The following is a 22,482-nucleotide window of genomic DNA, read 5'->3' on the forward strand; positions in this document are numbered from 1 at the left end:
CGAGGCGTCTATCTTTTTTTCAAGTGTATTTTTTAAGGAAGTAGCCACGATATACAAGGATAAAATGTGGCTGTCATAAAAAAATGAACATAACTGATTTTTGATGCAACTCTAGTCATGGAAATTCCGTATGTATCAAACTCAAACTGTTATAGTAAAAAAATCTAAACGTAGTCGCTGCATCTCGGTGCCCTGCAAGATGAACTATAGTAATTAAAAATAAACTTACACAGGAAAATACATACACATATACTGTACGATTTAGATTGCAAAGATAAGAAAATACCACAGAGCTTGCAGCACTTTGATTTTATAATTACACATTTCTATTAGGAGAGAAGCATTTAGTTGGTAAAGCACCGAAAGCCTTAGAATTCCTACATATTAAACTTATCGCAAATATCGATTAAAACATGATATTATTTGTCAATTATTTGATTCATTTGTTGGCTCTATTTACTATTTACATTATGCATCAGAAATATGGGGATCCAGTAATTCAAAGGAAATAAGAAGAATACATCTCAATTTTTTGACAAAAAAATTAAAGGTCAACACAACATCATGTTCAACATATACGGTGAACTTGTACGATATCCTCTTTATTATTATATATTTAAAGGATGACATGTAAATAAAGAACAGTCCTGTTAAAGAAGTACATACTATAATCATGTTAAAAGTTTAGTTATTTTTAGTATGAAAAACACTTGGATATTAGGCCTTGTAATTTTAAATGTTAACAATTAAGGTTGTCAACAAATGTTTTTAAACTTCAAACAGGTCAATACGGTGAACAGAGATTTGAGAGAAATCAACGTCATTGTATATATACTGTAATACGCACGGCATTGAAGACGAATAACATTTTCAATAAAATGTATATATATACAAAAGTATTTTTATGTTTAATCAAACGTGTTTATATTTAAATAATATTAAATATAATTTAAGAACAATTCTTATAAAAACGTGTAGGGCAGTATTTTTTAAATTTTAAACAGATTGATGTTTTATCTTAAACATTTTCCATTATCAACTGTTGGTCAAATATATTGTCATTCAGCTCAACTTCACCGTGCAAAAAATGAGCATAATGTCTTTTGAATGTTTATTTTCCATGTTTTGTTCGCAAGGATCTTGTAATAAAAACCAAGACATTTAAGATGAATTCATGATAGAGAAAAGGGGGATTATAAATAAACATACAAAAAATGTACTCGTACATTTCGTCGGCAGGTCGTTACAAAAATGGTACATAATTGTAATAATTTTGCATTTATTGTTACGATGGAACAAAGTTGTGAAACAGTTAACAGATAAGATATTTATACAGTTAGATTTTAAGTACTTTTCATAAGACATTAGCTTTTTTGAATCAGTTTTTTCTCTCCGAAAAATCCTGACATTCACAGCCATTATAAAAAGAGTAATTGATTAAAAAGATTAAGAATATCTGTAGGTAAGCAGAGATCATTGGACGATCTTTTGTATTAAAGAATACATTATTTTTCTATCTGGTTTTGCAATCATTGTTTTATTTTGAAGAAGGTACACTGTGCTTCAAATATCAATCACTTTTAGCTCTTTAAAAAGGTCTGACGCGTGTTTAATAATGCTTTTATAATGGATCTTGAGCTTGCAAGATGTGTAACATCTGAAAAAATAGCGCAGTATGTGCAGTTATATGCCGTTGAGGTAGTAAGAAGTACACAAAGTAGTATTTTGTCTACCATACAAAATACTAAATTACTTTTATTAATTACATAAAGGAGTTAAGTCTTGTATACTGAATGGCAAAGAGGAAAAGAATCAAAAGGTGGTTCATTTATGTGGTCAATGAGTAACTTTCTTCAAAACTGTAACAAGGTAACATAATAAAATAGTTTGAGAAATAAAAATGATAGCATTTATTGTGCTTCATTGGCCTTTAACCAAATCTGTTGGATAAGAACCCAAAATACATCTACTCATAAATTATTTCTTAAGTTTCATTTTATAAAAAAAAATTACGGAAAATTTCGCAATCTTTCACTTCAAAATATATTGACTCGTGTTATATATAGGGGAGTTTTATTTTAAGTTTCCAAGCATCGCAGTAGATATTCAAAATGTTTGAAAGTATTATGTAGTGTCTGCCATTAATACAGTATCGTCTGCTTAACTTGTTTAGCCAATGTTACAAGTGTGATTGCTTCAGTCTAACTCCTATTTTTTATCGTATTTACCTAACACTTTAGAACTATAGGTGATGAAACGGCTTAGCCCATTCAAGTTAAGAGAAAATATCAGGGGAAATACTCTCCCCCTGTCTAACCCTAGGGTTACAAGAGAAGTAATAAGTTTTGCTATCAACATAATAACATAAAGTCTCACATATTTTCCATTCATAAAAGACCTAGTCACTTTAAACAATCTGCTAAAAATGCCCAGATACTACTAGACGTTTTATTCTTCTCTTTCTATCTCTAACTTTTCTTTCTGACATTACAGTTATGATTTAATATCTTCATTACTTTGGTTTATAGTACTCGTATGTCTTAATAAAACAAATCTAAATAAAGATAAAACTTACTTTTCTTTTTCTGTTTTAACAACCAACAAAAATCAATAAAATTGAATCAATTAAATCAGTTAAAAAACTGTAATTAAGAATTTGTATTCGTTTAATGATTTACATATAAGATACAAATTATTCTAATTTGAAGAATATAAGCCGTGCCATGACAAAACCAACATAGTGGGTTTGCGACCAGCATGGATCCAGACCAGCCTGCGCATCCGCGCAGTCTGATCAGGATCCATGCTGTTCGCTGTCAGTTTCTCAACTTGTAAAAGAGTTGATAAGCGAACAGCATGGATCCTGATCAGACTGCGTGTATGCGCAGACTGGTCTGGATCCATGCTGGTCGCAAACCTATTATGTTGGTTTTGTCATGGCACGGCTCAATTATAAGAAGTCATCGTAATTCTAGAAAATGGTATGATAGTGATAATAGTTTTAAAAAACACATACAATGGTAATTATGGCCGTCGCATTATTTAAATATTTGTCCTAATGTCAATGCTCAAATAATAAAAATTTAAAGCTCCTGTATGTTGTATTTCAGGTTTCAACCACACTTTAGTGATATTTTATATATGTGTATAATTATGCTTCTAAAACAATTTTCAAACATCGAAGAATATGTAAAATATGTACTGCAAACTGACTTAAAATCAAATGGAACATGCACGAAATCATTGTACCATTTAAAATAGAAAAAAATAAGAATTCCTAAATAAAATACAAAACGGAAAAATTGTAAATGTTGTAGGCCGGGTTTGATTGAGCCTGTTCAAGAACGGTACTGTCAAGTGCAAACTACCGTCCACGCCCCCTAGCACCGGCTAAAGTTGAATTCAACATTAAAACAGGAGAATGGTGAAATTTTGAATTAAGAAGTAGATGGATGTGTTCATACACGTTAAAGGCACGTTGGATTAAACATTCTCTTTCACCTCTAATACATAAAAAATGATTATTCTAATAAAAAAAGAGAAAGAAAAAAGAAACAACAATTATATATGTTTGTGGGCGACATTGTCCAACCTTGAAACCTGTTTTGGTATTTCTCCTATTTTGAGGGGAATTATACCTCAGAAACAAATAAGTTTTTCTTAATTTACAAATGGCAGACAAAAGTTTTATAATGTTTAAATAATGGTTTTAGAGCATGCCACATGCTTGTCACCTGAAGAAAGACAATTATCTGTGATATATATATAGTGTGACTTTCATACAAAATACTAAATCAATATAACTTACCAATTGCTTAAAAGGAAAGTAGCAAAACATGGTTCCGGTCATTGCCCAATTAGTATCGTTTTGGAAACAGGACACCAAAAATAAAACGCTTTTGAGAGATAAGAATAAAAGTGTTTTTTTTCCCCTGAGACATAATTGGCCTTTAAAGGCATTCATTATTATTCATTCTCCTTTTATTATTTTGTTTCACAGATTCTATCTCAGCCATAATGCAAGAATACAAGTGGAAGAATACTGCTATCATATACGACCTGACCTACGTTTTCTTCGATCTTGCGGCTTCGAACCTCGTGTACGACTTCAGATTATCTAGTACAGTTGCACGGCCATATGATGTCCCATTCATCCCAGACAAAGTATCTGATTACGGAGACCTTCTTGTAGAGGCTAGTGCGCATGCCCGGGGTAAATATTTTGTTTCGGTATTCTATTATTAAACTGTTTCTTAACAAATCAAAAGCTTGGTAGCTCAACGACAATCATTTTAAAGCATCTCAGTAATTATAATTTTGTTGAAGGACTCTTATTGCATAATGAGAAAATTTAGAACGTGACAAAATGTTTCTCACGAGCCTTATGATCGATTATATATTTTATAAAAAAACATACTGAAGACAAAAAAGAGTCGCCAATGATTTTAAAATTTAAAATCGTATAGTGGTTGCAATTTTCTCAATGCAAATAAAGATTTAATATAATTGTAACATTTAAATACTGCTATAAAATTTCTATTTCTATTGCTCGTTATTTGTAAATATTTAAGCCGTTTGTTACTTTTTTAATTTCAGTTTTCATAATTTTCTGTAACTCGGACATGTTGAGAGACTTCCTGTACAGGGCATATCATCTGGGCATGGCAAATGGGGATTACGTTTTTATAACCATGGAGTTATTTCCAAGTGACTGGCTTGGATATTACACGGAATTCCTTCGAGGTAAGGTTCTCATATATAATGACGTTGTTATGACGACATTTCCGTTAATTTACGTCACTATTCAATTCGCGTGATTTTAGCGTTGTCCAAATGGTAAACGACTGCATGAATTCTTTAATTGAATGACTGTATGTGCAAGTGACGATATGTGCCATACCGCAAGAAAAGAAGGAAGTTAGATTTTGAATCTGATAAAAATCGTATCCTCTCTTGGAACACTTGTTATTGCGATATTGCGTGTGACTTATTGGTTGTGTTCATCTCACATATAATTAGAATGAGGTTATGTTGTACATTATAAGTACATTTTCTACATTACAAAGTGTCTTCATTCAGGTTAAAATGTGTTTTAAGTGAGAAATTCTATATAATATTTTTTTTCCAAACATAAATAAAAAATTGTCAGATATATTTTCAATTAAAACGCGCCAATGGCATTTCCCTAGCGTAACGTTATTAGAGACTAAACAGGGTATAAATATATGACAAATAATACCTTATTGATTAAATGTCTTTTATTTCATGCTTTCCAGTGTTTTATTGTAATATATCAGATGATTATATTCTGATAAACCACTAGTGAAATTTATAAAATATAATTTTCACTGTAGCCGAACTATATCTGAATGCGGATGAAAAGATAATCATAACTAAATGGAATAACAGGCAGAAATAAATGCCGTCATGCGTAAATTTTGCTTCTTTAGGAAAAGAAAGTCGACGTCACCATACATCATGTTAAAATGTAACAAAATAAGAGAAATTTAACAGAACTATATTTCAAAATTGATGATGTGACGTCATGATGTGATGACGTCAAAAGGGAGAATGCGCGACATTACGCGGCAAAATCAGTAAAAAAAATACTTAAAATCACTTAAAAAGCATGAAATGAAAAGAAAATTTATTTGTTTTATATATAAGATTGAAATATATTTCATTCGTGAACACCAGCTATTTTATTTTCACTTGTGGCTACGCCACTCGTGAAAATATTGCATCTGGTGTTCACTCAGTGAAATTATATTTCAATCTTACATGCAAAACAAACAAATATCCTCTATATCATTTAGACATCTACTAGTATATATAAATGGAATTGAAGCGGATTTTATATACTTAAACTCAAAATATTTAGAAGGAGCAATGTTGGAGTTACCCCACAATTAGGCCTCATTATTATACCTCATTGAGATTAATATCCATTTATACATAATAATACCAGCTTAATCAATTTTTTTGTGATTTAATGACCTCTTTCTGACTTACTTGTTAGAAGTGTATTCGATTGTTCAAAAGTATGTAAGTGTATTCAGGTCTGTTCTGACAAAACTTATCTTCTTCAATGTACTTTTGTGCTTTGATATAAAAAATATAAATAATGTATTGTTATATTAAGCTTTAACTGTTTAATGTCTTTTAAATAAAACAACAATGACTATCTGTTTTGATTTTAACGTGCATGTTTGAAAAACAAAACCGAACTTGTTTAATAATACTCCTTTATGACATGTTCTCCGGTGAGACGATTGGTTATACTTAATCACGTGTTCAAATTCCCGTTACACAAAGAAAGGAAAGAAAGGGTAAACCGGAAGTTCATCATAATTATGTACAACAATAAGCTAATTTCGTATATAAGCCGCATGATAGGTAAAACCAATGGCCTTTTCTTAATCTCTCCCGAGTCATGTTTGTCACGGAGGGGAAGGCACATGACAGGTCATATTCCAAGTACCAGGGACGATTGTTCATTTAAATCACAAATAGCTTGTAACTTTGAAGTTCTTATACAATACTATAACTGAAGAACGAAGATATACATACATACTCAGTAGATAAAATTCAAGTTTTTCTATGAATAAGGGATTTATTTTCATCGAATGGTATGAATATGATAATTTTTATACCACTTTAAAATGCATCTAATTCAATTCACTTTGCTTCTACTTTCCGGCGCCCGTAAATAATTTTCTTGACTTCTAACACTTTTTGTTTGTTTGATTTTTTGTTCTTTTATTTAGTAATTGTAAGTTTGTTTGATAATCAATATGTAAATGCGAGCAGGTCTTTGTGTCGTACATTCTATACTGTATACGATTATTTACATGACGCATTCTTTGAATTTCGTTACCTAGGTGACGAGAAGGACCATGAAGTGACAAAGGCGTATGAATCTTTGTTACTGCTCACACTTAGACAGCCTGATAACCCGGAATACGAACTATTTGCGGAACAAGTGAAACTTAGAGCCAAACGAGATTACGGTTATGAATTCGGAGCTGGGGAGAAGGTATTATCTAATAGTCAAACATGACCTCCAAATATACCCATATTTAGTGTCTTTTAGGGTTTTTTAACAGTTGCTTACCATGGAAAGCATTGTCATGGATTTACGTCATAAAACATTGATTTACGTCATAAAACATTTTTAAGAAACTGTTTGAAGTACATTGTTATGGCCTAAATGAGACTTATTACAAAACAGATAGAGCTTTTAACCTGAATTAGGAAATTTAATGGCAGAAAGGCTGTAAATACATTTAATACAGAAAATTGTATTATTTGAAGATATACTATGCTCATATTTAATATGAGAAAATATTGATAAATGCCACACAGCCTCTTTGTAAATATAAAATAAACATGTTTTGACTCTACACAAAGTAGATATGTTTTGTTTAAAAATAACACACTTTAGGTGGTCACAATAGGAATATAATTCTATAGTATCATTAAGAAAACTCGCATTTTATTTTAAGAAAATGCCACCTTTACTTGTTTTGCAATAGGTAACATAGTTTATTCATTCTTTTATTCAAAAAAGAAAAAATCAATAAAAATTACACAGATTTAATAAATTTTTGTGATTAAAATATCTTAAGTCAAGGAAGAGCTTAGTAAAGCACTTTAAATACATTTTTTTAATTCTATTCTTTTTCCGAAGACGTTTATTGTGGAATATATAAATAAAGTATGATTTATGTCTTTTTTTTAAGGTGAATTATTTCATAACAGCATTTTACGACAGTGCCATGTATTTGGCGTTGTCGTATAAAACTGTCCTTGACGAGGGAGGGGATATCAATGATGGAATGCTCGTTGCCCAGCGACTATGGAATTCAACATTTGATGGTATTTATTTCGTTAAATTGATTATCGATTAAAGGAGTCAATTGTTTTATTTGATGAAAATAGAGTTTAAGTTTATTTGACACAAAGATGAAATTTCAAAGATATGTTCACATGTTGAAGATCTGCAAATGGTTTTATTTATCAGCCATGGTATTGTAGCACGGGTTTCCACGTGTATAGATAGCTATTTTATATGATGACAATTTATTCAGTTCCGAATAGTACTCATAAAGTTCCTCGTAATACATGATACAATGCAAGTTACTGTGTCACAATGGTTAAATCGTAATAAAAATATGACTTTTTGTTTTCTTAAGTCTATTATCCAACGTATATATGATCAATATTATCAACAATGGTTTTCTGAAATTAATAATTCTAGCAAACTTGATACGTATAGTTTAATTAAAAACACGTTTGGAAAAGAGAAGTATCTTGATTGTATTATAAATAGTAAATTTAGAATAGCCCTTTCACGTTTTAGATGTTCTGCTCATAAATTAATGATTGAAGAAAGAAGATTTAGAAATATTGAAAGAAATCAACGATTTTGTTTAAAATGCAATATGAATGTAGTGGAAACGGAATATCATTTTTTACTTGCTTGTCCGTATTACATTGATCTACGAAGAGAATATTTACCTAAATACTACTGCTCTTGGTCAAATGTACACAAATTTAAAATGTTAACGAATAACTCGCAACAGAATGTTATAAAGAAATTATCTCAATTTATTTACTATGCAACTTTAGCTGGAGAAACAACTGGTAGCTAATTCCAACTAATTTCAAACATTAATTATTATAGTCTTAATATTTATTTCATGACTGTGATATTATATATATGTAATATTACTTTTCTCGTATTTAGATGTTATATGCATTTGTTAATATGTTTATATGTATGTATACACGCCATTATTGTTTATGGCAATAGACATTATGTTTGTGCCTTAATAAAATCTTGAATCTTGTCATCAATATTTATTTTAGTTATGCGTTTATCACGTAATATCGTTTAGGTATAACAGGGCCCGTTAAAGTTGACGGTGTTGGAAATCGAGTGGCTGACTTTGATGTTTTTGACATGAAGTCGCCGGATACGAGGGAATTTCAGGTGAGAAAGTCATGTCAACACAGTGAATGGGAAAAATGCACAATTGTGCTGTGTTCAGATAGGGCCAGCGCGTCACCATCACAGTGTCATGTTTCGCGCTTTAATATATTTCCCTTTGCACTTTAATATTGTCAAATGTAAAAATATTGGTTTTACTTCACGAATTTATAAGTTACATAATATGGTATTTATCCCTTTGCACTATAATATTATACAATGTAGAGAATATTGGCTTTACTTCATGTATCATTATAATATAGATAGAATACCTGTTACATAATGATGGAACTATTTTCCTTTGCACTATAATATTATCCGATGTATTACTTAATGTATCATTATTATACAAGATTGAGTATCTGTTTCATAACGATGGTACTTTCAATATGATATTGCCCAATGTAGAGAATATTGGCTCTACTTCGTGTATCATTATAAGTTACACAATTATAGTACATGTACTATATCCCTTTGTACTATAATATTATCCAATGTAGAGAATATTGGCTCTACTTCTTGTATCATTATAAGTTACACAATGATGGTACATGTACTATATCCCTTTGTACTATAATACATTGTCCAATGTAGAGAATATTGGCTATACTTAATGTATCATTATAATATAGATTAAATACCTGTCATATAATGATGAACTTATTTTTTTTTGGACTATAATACATGTATTGTCAAATGCCTAAGGTAGATAATATTGGCCTGACTTCATGTATAATTGTTCTCACATACAGTTGGTAGGAAGATTTCGTGGAGCAACGCAGCAGTACGTGACCGAAAACAACGTCGACATTGTATGGCCAAACGGACTTCCGGTAAACAAACCACGCTGTGGATACAGCAACGAACTTTGCATTGAACCACCAGGTAAATAAAGAAACATTTTTTTAGAAAGAGTAAATGAAGGAGTACTGTCTAAGAATATATTAATGGGAGTTTCTTGTGTTTGATGTTGTTGGTTTTCATTTTTGTAAATATACATCTGCTTAATAAATTTCTGCAAAAACGTCGAGACGCTGATTTAATGAATTATTCTTGTAAAATTGATTGACTTCGAATCAACGTTTCTTCCTTCCAAGAAATAACATGACTACCCATGTAACCGGCGTCAAAATTTATTTTATTATTTCGCAAAGTTATGTTTCAGAAGTTCACAGACGCTTTAGCATAAATTTTGTACAAAATTTGAAGACTATCGTCTCATAACAAAGAAAGTTTAAAGTACTGAATAATTCTAGGTGAAAATCACCTGGTAATTCTTTCGTTAATATTAAGTTTTAATTTTATTTTTATTACCTGGAGTAATACGAAAAACGTCAAAACAGCAATGCGTAGTTTTGTATTTTGATGACAGAATAGAAATAATCTAACGAATATAAGTTCTGTAGAATATTTTTGTTTGTTATTTCAGATAACAACACAACAACAATAATCGTGATCTGTGTTTCTATTGTTACCTTGGCAACGGTTGCTCTGATTATTATTTCATTGTCATACAGGTATAGTTACACGTCATTATTTACTTGATGTTATATATACCAATTTTAACAGTTAAATTAATGGTTCATCACAATGCCTTATATGAGATAATTAACAAATAAAGCTAATTGAAAGATGTTGACTTATTCATATAACAAAGCACATTAATTTTTTTGTAAACATATAGCTTTATTTGTTATGTTTATTTTTGATAGAGTTAAATTAGATATCAAAACCAAATTACAACTTTTTAATTCTATGGTTGTACCTATTTTGCTTTATGGATCGGAAATTTGGGGTGTTTACAATTTCAAAGAAGTAGATAAACTACATATAAGATTTTTAAAATATTTGTTAGGAGTACGTAAACAGACACCAAATATGGCAATTTATGGGGAATTAGGGATATTTCCATTGTCTATTATTGCAAAAGAGAGAGCACTCAAATACTGGTTGAAAATTAAAAATTCTGTAAACATGCCTATTTTTAATGCTTATATTGACCAATGCAACAATGTAAATATTTCTTGTTGGGCAAGTCGAATTCATTCCATTTTAGATCACCTTGGATATTCGCATATAAGACTTAACTTCGATACAAGTATGAATTATTTTCCTCTGTTAAAAAGAACATTACGTGATCAGTTTATACAAGAATGGAATACATCGTTAGATAATATATCTAAATTAGATTTTTACAGACAATTTAAAACAACATTTAGCTATGAAACTTATTTAGATAAGATTACCAATGATATGCATAGAAAACAATTTACATGTTTAAGACTTTGTTCACACAATTTAGAGGTAGAACTAGGCAGATATAGTAGATTAGATAGAGAAAATCGTCTATGTAAAATGTGTAATCAAAATGTAACAGAAACCGAATATCATTTTCTCCTATGTTGTACAAAATACTCTCAAATTCGACAGAAATACCTTGGTAACATATCATGGCCTTCCTTGAATAAATTTAATAGTATTATGTCTTGTAACAGCAAAAAGAAACTGATTTTATTATCGAAATTTATTAAAGAAGCTTTTGAATTGCGTAAAAATACCCTTGAAACTTTAACTGTTTCATGAAAGTTTTTGTTTGTATGAATTTGTATTGTTATTATACTATTCTGTATTGTATGTCTTTGCCATACTTCATGTGTTTTCTTTGTAAATGGCCAAAGGCAATTGATTTGCTGATGATGCTAATAAATTTGAAACTTGAAACTTGTTATCCTCTATTTTAGCTTGTGTAAAAATCCAAAAGTAAAAGCTTGATGAAAAATATTCAAATTGCTGAGTAATGAAAACGAAATGTAGGTACGTAGGTACGTAGGTAGGCAGGTGCGTGCATATGTATGTAAGGGCTTTAATTTGTATAAAATGGCATATTATAGAAATTCATGATAGAAAGCAAATATCATGTGGAAAAAAAACAACGTAAATACGTATAATTTGCTCTAAATGAATAAATATAATATTATTTGCAGGAAAATAAAGTCAGAACAAGAATTAGGCCGCAAGACATGGTTGGTTGAGTACAGTGATATACAGATTCGTAAAGGACGTTTGAACGACTCGTTCCTATCAAAGTCACTCCTGACTCTCGATACAAAAGTAGGTGATCATTACTTACATAAAAGGAACTCCACTAATGTCCAAAACCTAATACAAAAGAAGGTGCTTATTACTTACATAAAAGGAACTCTACTAATGTCCAAAACCTAAGAGTATCAAATTTAAATTTCTTACATTGATCAATTAGGGGCACTTTTGAACAGAAAGATCTGCAAAAGAAAATTTGAAAATATACTCCGAAATGAATTGAAAATCGTATTTTTTGTGCTTTTCTTAAATAAGTGTGGCGAAATCATAAAACAGGTTTAAATTCATCAATCGTCATATTTAATATTTATTTAGAAATCTTGAAGTTGGTTAAAGTTTGTCGTGGTTCCTTATCATATCACTGATTTTATCATATCATTGATTGTTTTTTTATTTATTTTTTTTATTTTTTGAATTTCATTTATAAGAAGGCTGTTATACTAACATGCGGAACGCATCTATATATAGAATATTCCAATTCTGAACATGGCCTTATATATTAATTGAAGAATAAGGCAATGACTCGCCTACAGTGAAATGGCTATTATTTTTAATGAATATAGGATTTGAAGGCTATATTGTCAATTACTTATTGTAATGAGCAATTTTAATTCTGTCAATCACAGTTTACAAAGTATCTTTAAATCATGATGGCGGGCATGAGATTCTGAGATAAATGGAGTGTTCTAAAATTAATAAAGATATCGCAGAAAGGCTAATTAACCTGTATGTCCCCTTATTAACTGTACATTCCCATGGGTTAGAAAGTTAATACCATTTTCGATTATCTCTTTTATATCAAATGGAACGAGTTAAATGGCAGCGTTTCTTTATACGTCATTAAAAGGACTGTTAATTATTAAGTTACTAAAAACATGTTCTGATTTCTATGGGAAATAACAAAACCTCGTACAAAAAGGTATAGAAAAACGCTACACGATAATGAAACTTATTTAGGTCTGATAGGGAACATATAGATTGTTTATACGATATAAAATGTCATTATGGGGAAAAGTAACAAGTTCAACAACGAAAATCTATATGTCATTATTTCTCAAATCTAAGCAGAGAAATGTGATTATCACATGATCTATGTTCGTCACTTTAATGCGTTGATTTTTACATGTTCACTCGTCACGGCTTTGTAAATAATTGACACATTTTATTATTTTTCGGCACATTTCGTCGTTATATAATTATAGTCATCGTGAGAATGCAGTATTAAATGGTATATCATAAATATTTCATTATATACATGTATATGTGACACAAACAGTTGCAAACGATAACTTGGGTAATGTTTTACGTTTAACTTTTCCACAAAAACGATGCATGTTCATCCCTTTCATTACACTTATTTATCACATACCCGTGCCGCTTTTGCGACTTCGTAAAAATGGTACTGCACGGCCGTGCATATATTTTAACGTGACGTCATTTGCGTTATACAAAAATAGCGTAAAGCAATCTTGTATACGTATCAGTATAGAGATCTGTACAAGGGAGGTAATCACTGTGAGGATTTTGAGTTAATGTTAGCGCTATTTCTTTTAATGACTTTAAACAGTCTTTATTTCGGGTATATGATATTAAGAATATCATGTTCATGTAGATTCATTACTAAATTTATTGAACTCTTTGAATATAATAATATTTAGCTCATTAGTGGCTCGCATAATATAATTTTATTCAACTCGTTCAAAAAATGCTGTAAATTTGAACCTACACTCATTTAATATTCTCTTCCCATTTTATCTCAGTCATTACACGATCCAGTCTTTATGTAGATCTAATATTGTTATTGTTTATTCATTATAATATTTGAAAAACAAAAATGTACATGTATATTTTACTTTTCTCATAAAGGAGGAACTTGCGCAGGTGTTTACTAGAACAGGGTATTGTAAAAATCAGACGGTTGCTATTAGAAAACTGCATTTACAAAACGTTGAAATTACACGCCAGATTGCTGTTGAGTTCAGACAGGTACTTCGTTTTATATCCTTTTTATTTTTTTTCACTCAATTGAATTTATTTGAATTGGTATATTATTTAAAAGGAGTGAGACAAAAAAAAAGAATTGGAGCACCACTCTAAATACCGTATTCCGGTACATACCGGACAAGACGCTTGAATGATTAAATGGTGAAATCTCGCACTTTCACCTTACGGAATGAACTTTAAAACAGCTAATTCATCTTTTCACACCGATTTATATACGATAAGGAATAAAAAATGTGAAATTCGGCAAAAAAATCATATTTGTCTATTTTGTGATCATGATTTCTGCAAGCGTCTAGAGGTACTGCTTCAATCCTGTATTGAGTTAAATCCATTTAAAAGTATCTCGTTTTTGTAGCATAATGGCATGATGAAATATGTACATCGTACACTTCTTTAAATGTTTAAAAATGAACATTTACATTTAAGACCCATTACCAGATAGGATGTGATCCCTCGGAAGCATCAATCACTACAAAATTACATTAAAATTGTAGACTCGGTCTGTACATGAGGGATAATGAAAAAGTGCAACATCCCTCACGCCCGCCCAGTTTCCAAAAAGGTTACTCATTGATTCCATAGCTGAGCTTTTTTTTGCTTCTTTTTGCATTTTTTGGCAATTAATAAAGTTTATATAGTGATTTAGTTTTTTGAATAGAAGTCAAAATACCACTTTGTTTACATTTTTCTTTCTTTATGACAAATTATGTCGCATTCAGCATTTTTTGTCTTCAGGTAAAAAAACATCTCACTTTTTAATTATTTTCCCGACTAAATACGCCTTAATTAACTAAAATTTTACAACGCAGTATTTGAACATACTCCGACCAGAACAATAGTTTTTATTCTTTTTTATGATTTTTAATGATGCTGTGCAGACAGTAAGGTCCAATAAGTAATAAGTTTAAACCTTATCACCGTAATGCATTGTATAATATGTATATGTTTACCGCAAGCTGTCACTAAAACGAATCCTTGTGGCTGAGGGGTTACCTTCACGGGTTGTAGCATCAGAATTGCAGCCGCCGTTTAACCCTGCGTGATCCTAAGAGGCGGCTTAATGGGTTCGAGTCTGTTAGCTCCAGCGGGTGAAGTGGTTTTTACCCCTGGTGTTGCTTAATGTTTGAACACTCAGTGTTAGCCAAAATAATCTTTCCTGTGTCAGCGCCATATGACGGCACCATATGACCTAAATTGTGTTGGCGAGCCGTAAAACCAAACAAACGCCATTACACTGACAAAACATGCAGTCAATATCAACACTTTTTGCCTGCTATTATTATGCTTCACGACATTTAATTGACAAGAGATGAAAATAACTAGAAATTTGACATTTTATACCAAACTAATATTAAAATATGGGGAAATCTGATCCTAATCTCATCAATGTAGAACATAAATTCAATACTGTATAAAACATTATACTTGGAATATATTTTCTTTTGGTCTAGAATGAACTTTAAATAAGCGTCACGACAAAACCAACATCCAGCATGGATCCAGACCAGCCTGCGCATCCGCGCAGTCTGATCAGGATCCATGCTGTTCGCTATCAGTCTCTCTACTTGTAATAGAGTTGGTAAGCCAACAGCATGGATCCTGATCAGACTGCGCAGATGCGCAGGCTGGTCGGGATCCATCCTTGTCGCAAACGCACTATGTTAGTTTTGTCGTGACGCGGCTCATTATGTTTATGTTTAGTCGTATAAGCAAGTCATGACTCACGAGACGTAAGCAGAACTTTAACAATTTTTTAATTAACAGTCTCATTTTTTATACAAGAATAGTCAATAAATATACACTAAATTAACACTTTCTTTTTTTTCTCACAGATGCAGCTTGCCTCTCACGGAAATATTGCAAAGTTCATTGGGGCGTGTCTGGATAATCAACACAGTATTATTCTTATGGAATATTGCCCACGTGGAAGTCTACAGGTGATTATATTTAAAGGACAGATACCTCAAGCCCTTTTGTGTTTTATATTGTAATTAATAATATAGACAGTTCAAAAGATCACTCTGTGGAATATTTCCTGCTTTAATATACATGTATTAAACTATGTTTCGATATAACCGGCAACAAAATCTAACCACCTCATTGGTTTCTTAAAGGGACTTCACTGAGGTGTTTTACATGACGATTCAGAAAATAAATGTTCCATTTGATGCAGGTCTAGACCAATAACGTGCGTGCAAATTTTAGATTATTCGACCAATCCTTTTTTCCCAGAATAATTATTCTTATTGTGAAGAATGACAAAAATTGAAAAGCGTTGCAACGGGCTAAGATTAGCACAAAAACGATTTTCAATTTAATCTGAGTATAACTCTTAATTAACTTTTTCACATCTTTCTGTTTTAAGTGTCCTTAATTGTTGATCTATGTGTGAAATTCGAATTTTATTTTTTGAGGCTTTTTGGACCTCAGTTGGAAGGCTGAAGGATGGCATGAAAAAATGTGCCCATAGTAGACCAATTCACTTTAAGGGATGGCATGAAAAATGTGCCCATTGCAGACCAATTCACTTTAAGGGATGGCAAGGAAAATGTGCCCATTGTAGATCAAGTCACTTTAAGGGATGGCAAGGAAAATGTGCCCATTGTAGATCAATTCACTTTAAGGGATGGCAAGGAAAATGTGCCCATTGTAGATCAAGTCACTTTAAGGGATGGCAAGGAAAATGTGCCCATTGTAGATCAATTCACTTTAAGGGATAGCATGGGAAATGTGCCCATTGCAGACCAATTCACTTTAAAGGATAGCATTGGGCATACGCTTGTGAAAATGACGTATATTAGCTATGAATGAAACAAACACCTTATATTATCATCAGATAATTACGATACATGGTGATATAAAATGTTGTTTATTTATTTGTTTATTTCATCAACAGGATATGTTACAAAACGATAGTATAGAACTAGATTGGGCATTCAGATATTCGCTCATCAACGACATAATTAAGGTAACATTTTCATGAGATTTCTGTTATTTATGTATAAACTTAATTAATTACGTAAGAAGTTAATTAATTTACAAATTAAAGCAATTTTTTCTAAAGAAATTATCTGAACATTTATGGATTCTTAAATTTCATTGCATGTGTTCGAATAATTGTAAACTGAAATTAAATCAAAATTAGAATCGTAAATTTTGTATAATGTTTTTAATGTTTTTATTTATAGTTAATATTTAAATGTCTTTGTTGGTGAGTTGTTCTTGATGACGATGTTAAAGGAAATTAATTCAGGATTCGTTTTGTCGTTCGTTAACTACAACTTTGCGATTGAAGGTCACACACCTCATTAGTATATTTCAGTTTAATAGTTCTTGAAAAATATCATTTACATTTCAACAACACTGTTATTTCCTGTAAGACGACTTCTTGTTTGCAAATTAATATGAAATGATTCTGTAAGGAAATTTTATAAAGCACATAAAACTTTACATGAATGCTTTTATAGTGACATATAGGAGTTAATTATAACATATTTACAAAATTCAATGCCAAGGTCATCACATAAGAAAAAAGATCTAAATTTAAATGCTTAACTTATTAAGACTTATGAGCATGACATTGACCTTCAGAACAACGCCAGATAGAGATTGTTTTAAGGTATAGAAAGGAAGGAATATTAAAATAATCACAAGAATGGAAAATACCAGTTACGCACAAATTTAATGCCAAGACTTAAAAGCCCTTTTAGCCCGAAAAATGATATTATTTGTATTTTCTAATAATTTATATTTTGGCGTTCTGTAAAAGTTTCTAAAGTCATACGTTTTGCTATATTATTACTGAATGAACGTTTACATTTTTGTCAAAAGTTAGGTTACAGTGATGTTTTGTATGGAAGACAAAATGCCGCTGTATTTACGGTTTGCTTCTATTATAACAAATCCGTTCACAACCAACACTAATTTTTTCATATATTAATTATCTAATATGCTCTTATACCATTACATAAACATTATTATAATTTCCATATTTGCCGTGCATTTATATTAAAATAAAACATTATAATAATAATAATTATATTTGCAGTGTATTTAGACCAAAATACGAATATATTTTTGGCCGAATTTATAAATGAAGATTTGTCTTTCGTTATGACCATCAAACATTATTTAATAACAACAACAACAGATCGACACAATGGTGGTTATTTTAAGATAATTTGAGTCCATTGACATTTGACATAAACTAGAAATAAAGACAAAAACCACGTTACATAATGGTGGTCATTTTAGTATCACAGTTTAAAATTGTTTTACTATTTAGGAGAGAAGATGTGTAAGCGGCCGGATAGCTTAGTCGGTAGAGCCGCGAAACGGTATTTCAATGGTTTGGGGTTTAAGTGACGGTCAGGCTGCACATTAAGATTATTCATTTATACATGTATATTGTATATTATATCATTATAGGGAATGATTTATTTACACTACAACAGTCCTATTCACGTGCATGGTCGCCTCTCGAGCACGAACTGTGTAATTGACAGTAGATTTGCTCTCAAGCTGACCGACTATGGTCCAAAAAGTCTGCTTCTTAAAGACAGAGCAGAGGAAAGAAGAGTATCTCAACTTGCACGTACATTTAATAGTGGAAGTAAGTTTTCCGTCCCGTCAGATTGTTTGTCATTTATTGAAATATGCAAACAACTATATGAGTACATGTTACCTCACTATGTTATTATGTTATAATATGTATTATGCATGTATATGTATATTTGTTAAATCATTTGTAAATGAATTTTTTATGGATGATATGTAATATTTAAAAGAAGTGTTTGTCAACCAAACAAATTATATTATAATACTGCACGTTTGTGACGTCGCTTTTCATTGGATAATCGTGACGTTTATATAGTTTTATATACACGGCTGTTGTCGATTCATGAAGAAATCCTACTTTTTTCTCTAAAAAAATAATGTTTGCTGTATTATAAATTCGTTATAAAGATTGTTGACATGTTATATGGCCGTATATAAACGGCTGTTTGCAATATAACCCTCGCCTGGCGGCTCGGGTTATATTTACAAACAGCCGTTTATATAGGGCCATATACATGTAACCTGTTAACGATCTATATAACTAATAATATAAACGTCACGATTATCCAATGAAAAGCGACGTTACAAACGTGCAGTATTATGAAGAGCCATAAAACCTGTAACTAATATCATGAACTTTTTAAGAAAGTTATTTTATAATTCATAAAATTGCAGTACTACAGCGAGTTAGTACTGATAAATATTTACATAGAATCATTCAACTCAAAGGTTGTTGTCATCATATAAGATGCATTCTGGTGATTTCAGAGTTGCTATGGACAGCACCAGAACATCTGTGTTTGACTCCCGGGGGTGTCATCGGCTCGTCACAAAAAGGCGATGTTTATTCTTTCGCCATCATACTTCAAGAGATTGCAATGAGAGCAGGGCCCTTCGAGGGTAACTCGCAAGATGTAGATGGTAATGTAACAGAAATAAATTATTTGTTCTCATTTGTAACTTATCCCTATTCTTTTAGCTTTGACATTCTATTTCATTTTTGAACACCTATTTAAAGTTAATATCATTAATGTTTCTTTTTCTGTTCCGGTAAACAACACTATGTAAAATTTTGCTTTTTACCATCGCAAGGAAACAGCTGAATTAGAGAAATTCACCAAATCTTATTTTAAATTTCATGCTGTAACAGTCAGTATTTATCTTAAAGGAACTCCATCCATGTCAAAAAGCCTGAAAACATAAAAATTGAATTTCATAAATTGATCGGCCCGGGCACTTGAATAAAATTACGAAAAAGATTACTAAGAAACATACTCAAAAATGAATTGAAATCTTATTTTTGTGCTATTTTCAGTCCGAATTGAGTGAAAAGCCTTCTAACGCTTTTAAATTTTAGGTAATTTTCCACAATTAGAATAATTATTCTGAAAATATAGAGCGAGCGAATGATCTGAATTTTGCACAAAAGTTGTTGGTTGGTCTAGAACTACATCAAATGGAATCTCGAGAAATTATTTCCAGTCCCGTCATGTAAAAAAAAACTCAGTGGAGTCCCTTTAATTAAACGCTGTTAAAATGTAACTTGCAAAAGAAAAAGCTTAATGTGAAATATTATTGTCTTTGGTGATTTTAATATCAGTCTGCAATTTTGTAAAACTGAGGATGGTTCCTTACAACAGCAATGGTAAATTGCATGTACTTACCTTGAATATAAAAAACAACAACATTGAAATATTGTTTGCTTTTCTTTATTTTAGAAATATTAAAAATACTCGCCGATAACAATGGAGATATTGTGCGACCAGTTGTCCCTCCAGATGCATGCTCGTCAGCCCTGACCTATATGATGAAAAATTGCTGGCAGTCAAACCCACTAGATAGACCTTCATTTAATGAACTCGATGAATCTTTCAGAAAAATGCGAGTGTAAGTAAAAAAACATTAACAGTGGAATATTATTTTTGGAATTCAATATGCAACGATCAATGCTTAAAGTGAATTGGATTATACAGAATTTACGTCAGAAGTTATAAGCTTATAGACACATTTTCAAATTACTTTTTGTTTTCATTTTGCTACTTTTCTGACAAATTATCTCACAATTATTATGCTCCCCGAAATATTTCGGGGGAGCATATAGTCGCCGCCTTGTCCGTCCGTCCGTCTGTCCGCTTTTCTTGTCCGGGACATAACTTTGAAACAACAAGAGGTATCAACATAAAACTTTGTAGGTTGATAGATATCATTGAGTAGGTGTGCAGCACACAAGAACTGTAACTCTGCTTTGCCTAATTTTTGAATTATTCCCCTTTGTTTATTTTTACACTTTGAACTTTGTCCGGGACATAACTCTAAAACTATAAGAGGTATCAACATGAAAATTTGTAGGTATATAGATCTCATTGAGTAGGTGTGCAGTGCACAAGAACCGTAACTATGCATTGCCTAATTTTTGAATTATTCCCCATTGTTTATTATCCCCCGCCGAAAAATTTCGGCGGAGGATATAGAAATAGTCTCCATTCGTCCGTCCGACCTTCCGTCCTTCCGTCCATCCGTCCGTCCTTCCGTCCGACATTTTTGTCCGGAGCATATCTCTAAAAGTATTTGAGTTATCAACTTGAAACTTCATAGGTGGATAGACCTCATTGAGGAGGAGTGCAGTGCACAAGAATGATAACTCTACCTTGCATGATTTTTGAGTTATTGCCCTTTGTTATTTTTCAAAATTGATTTTTGTCCAGATCATAACTCCAAAAGCCTATGAGATATTAACATGAAACTTCATAGGTGCATAGATCTCACTCAGGAGGTGTGCAGTGCACAAGAATGATAACTCTACCTTTCATAATTTTTGAGTTATTGCCCTTTGTTATTTTTCATACCTAATTTTTCACCTGAGTGGAGCATAACTCAAAAAGTGTTTGAGATATCAACATGAAATGTCATAGGTGGATAGATCTTATTGAGGAGGAATGTTGTGCGCAAGAATGATAACTCTTCCCTATACAATTTTTGAGTTATTGCCCTTTGTTTTTTTTTCATGCTATTTTGTCCAGAGCTTATCTCAAAAAGTATTTGAGGTATCAACTTGAAACTTCATAGGTGGATGGATCTCATTGAGGAGGAGAGCAGTGCTTAAGAATGATTACTCTACCCTGCATTATTTTTGAGTTATTGCCCTTTGTTATTTTTCAAAATTAATTTTTGTCCAGAGCATAACTCAAAAAGCCTTTGAGATATCAAAATGAAACTTTATAGGTGCATAGATCTCACTCAGGAGGTGTGCACTGCACAAGAATGATAACTCTACCTTTTATAATTTTTGAGTTATTGCCCTTTGTTCTTTTTCATACTTAATTTTTCAATTCAATTTTTTTCTCAAAAAGTATTTGAGGTATCAACTTGAAACTTCATAGGTGGATAGATTTTACTGAGGAGGGATGCAGCACACAAGAATGATGACCTACCCTGCATTAATTTTCAGTAATTGCCCTTTGTTATTTTCAGCCATCAGTATTCACATAGGTTTCAAATCTGTAATCACTATAGCCATCAGTTTTCATTACCAAAAGACCTCTTAAAATGGAATTATTCCGCTCTACTACATATACATTCTTCCAATGAGCAAACACATTCGGCGGGGGATGGCCATGTTGACATGGCTCTTGTTATACTTTGAACTTTGTCCGGGACATAACTCTAAATGTATAAGCGGTATCAACATAAAACTTTGTAGGTAGAAAGATCTCATTGAGTAGGTGTGCAGTGCACAAAAACCGTAACTCTGCCTTGCCTAATTTTTGAAATATTTCAATTTGTATATTTTTACACTTTGAACTTTGTCCGGGACATAACTCTAAAACTAT

General features: G+C 31.5%; 1 protein-coding gene across 1 annotated transcript in view; it reads left to right on the forward strand.

Moving 5' to 3' along the window:
• Positions 1–22,482, forward strand: part of LOC132728441 (atrial natriuretic peptide receptor 1-like) — a 48,957-nt gene that overhangs the window by 17,205 nt on the left and 9,270 nt on the right. The window contains exons 2-15 of the mRNA XM_060714083.1: positions 4,001–4,213; positions 4,597–4,743; positions 6,882–7,036; positions 7,743–7,878; positions 8,901–8,995; positions 9,745–9,877; positions 10,422–10,521; positions 11,977–12,103; positions 13,958–14,077; positions 15,928–16,032; positions 16,992–17,063; positions 18,524–18,707; positions 19,421–19,573; positions 20,371–20,539. Coding sequence (XP_060570066.1) covers positions 4,001–4,213; positions 4,597–4,743; positions 6,882–7,036; positions 7,743–7,878; positions 8,901–8,995; positions 9,745–9,877; positions 10,422–10,521; positions 11,977–12,103; positions 13,958–14,077; positions 15,928–16,032; positions 16,992–17,063; positions 18,524–18,707; positions 19,421–19,573; positions 20,371–20,539 — 1,909 coding nt within the window. The remainder of the gene's footprint in view (positions 1–4,000; positions 4,214–4,596; positions 4,744–6,881; positions 7,037–7,742; positions 7,879–8,900; positions 8,996–9,744; positions 9,878–10,421; positions 10,522–11,976; positions 12,104–13,957; positions 14,078–15,927; positions 16,033–16,991; positions 17,064–18,523; positions 18,708–19,420; positions 19,574–20,370; positions 20,540–22,482) is intronic.

The sequence above is a fragment of the Ruditapes philippinarum genome, unplaced genomic scaffold (assembly GCF_026571515.1).
Source record: "Ruditapes philippinarum isolate M1 unplaced genomic scaffold, ASM2657151v2 ctg4745_1_1_1_1, whole genome shotgun sequence".
In the NCBI taxonomy this organism is placed as follows: domain Eukaryota; kingdom Metazoa; phylum Mollusca; class Bivalvia; order Venerida; family Veneridae; genus Ruditapes; species Ruditapes philippinarum.